This window comes from Plasmodium reichenowi, assembly GCF_001601855.1.
Source record: "Plasmodium reichenowi strain SY57 chromosome Unknown, whole genome shotgun sequence".
NCBI classification, from domain to species: Eukaryota; Apicomplexa; class Aconoidasida; order Haemosporida; family Plasmodiidae; genus Plasmodium; species Plasmodium reichenowi.
In genome coordinates, this window is record NW_017962442.1 from 1 (window position 1) to 398 (window position 398).

General features: G+C 27.6%; 1 protein-coding gene across 1 annotated transcript; it reads left to right on the top strand.

Moving 5' to 3' along the window:
- Positions 1–378, top strand: PRSY57_0022600B (TRAP-like protein; the record flags this gene model as incomplete). The annotated part of the gene is made up of 1 exon (XM_020114299.1): positions 1–378. A coding segment is annotated over one exon (378 nt), but the record flags the coding sequence as incomplete, so codon positions are not given.
- Between the last annotated feature and the right edge of the window lie 20 nt (positions 379–398).

The following is a 398-nucleotide window of genomic DNA, read 5'->3' on the forward strand; positions in this document are numbered from 1 at the left end:
CCATATAAAAGATTATCAAACTGGTGGTAAGCAAGGAACAGATGAGAAAAATGAATATAATAACACAAAAGACTCAAGCCTAACATATGGAAAAGATAAGGATGAAGAATTTACCACTGAAAGCTCAAATATTAATTATACGCCACATATAGAAAAAAACAATCTTTCATTGAAAACTGATAAAATATATAAACCACATGTGGTGGAGGAAATAAATGAAGAAGATAAGTTATCAAAAGAAAAGACGGAAAGGATTTCAAATAATGAAGAAATTATAAGAAAGTATGAGCAAGAAAATCATAAAATAAATGAACATGAGGAAGAAGAACCTGAAAAAAAAATAAAATATAAAAATCTGAATATAGAACCACAGGTTGGGTATAAAATACGTGAGAAAA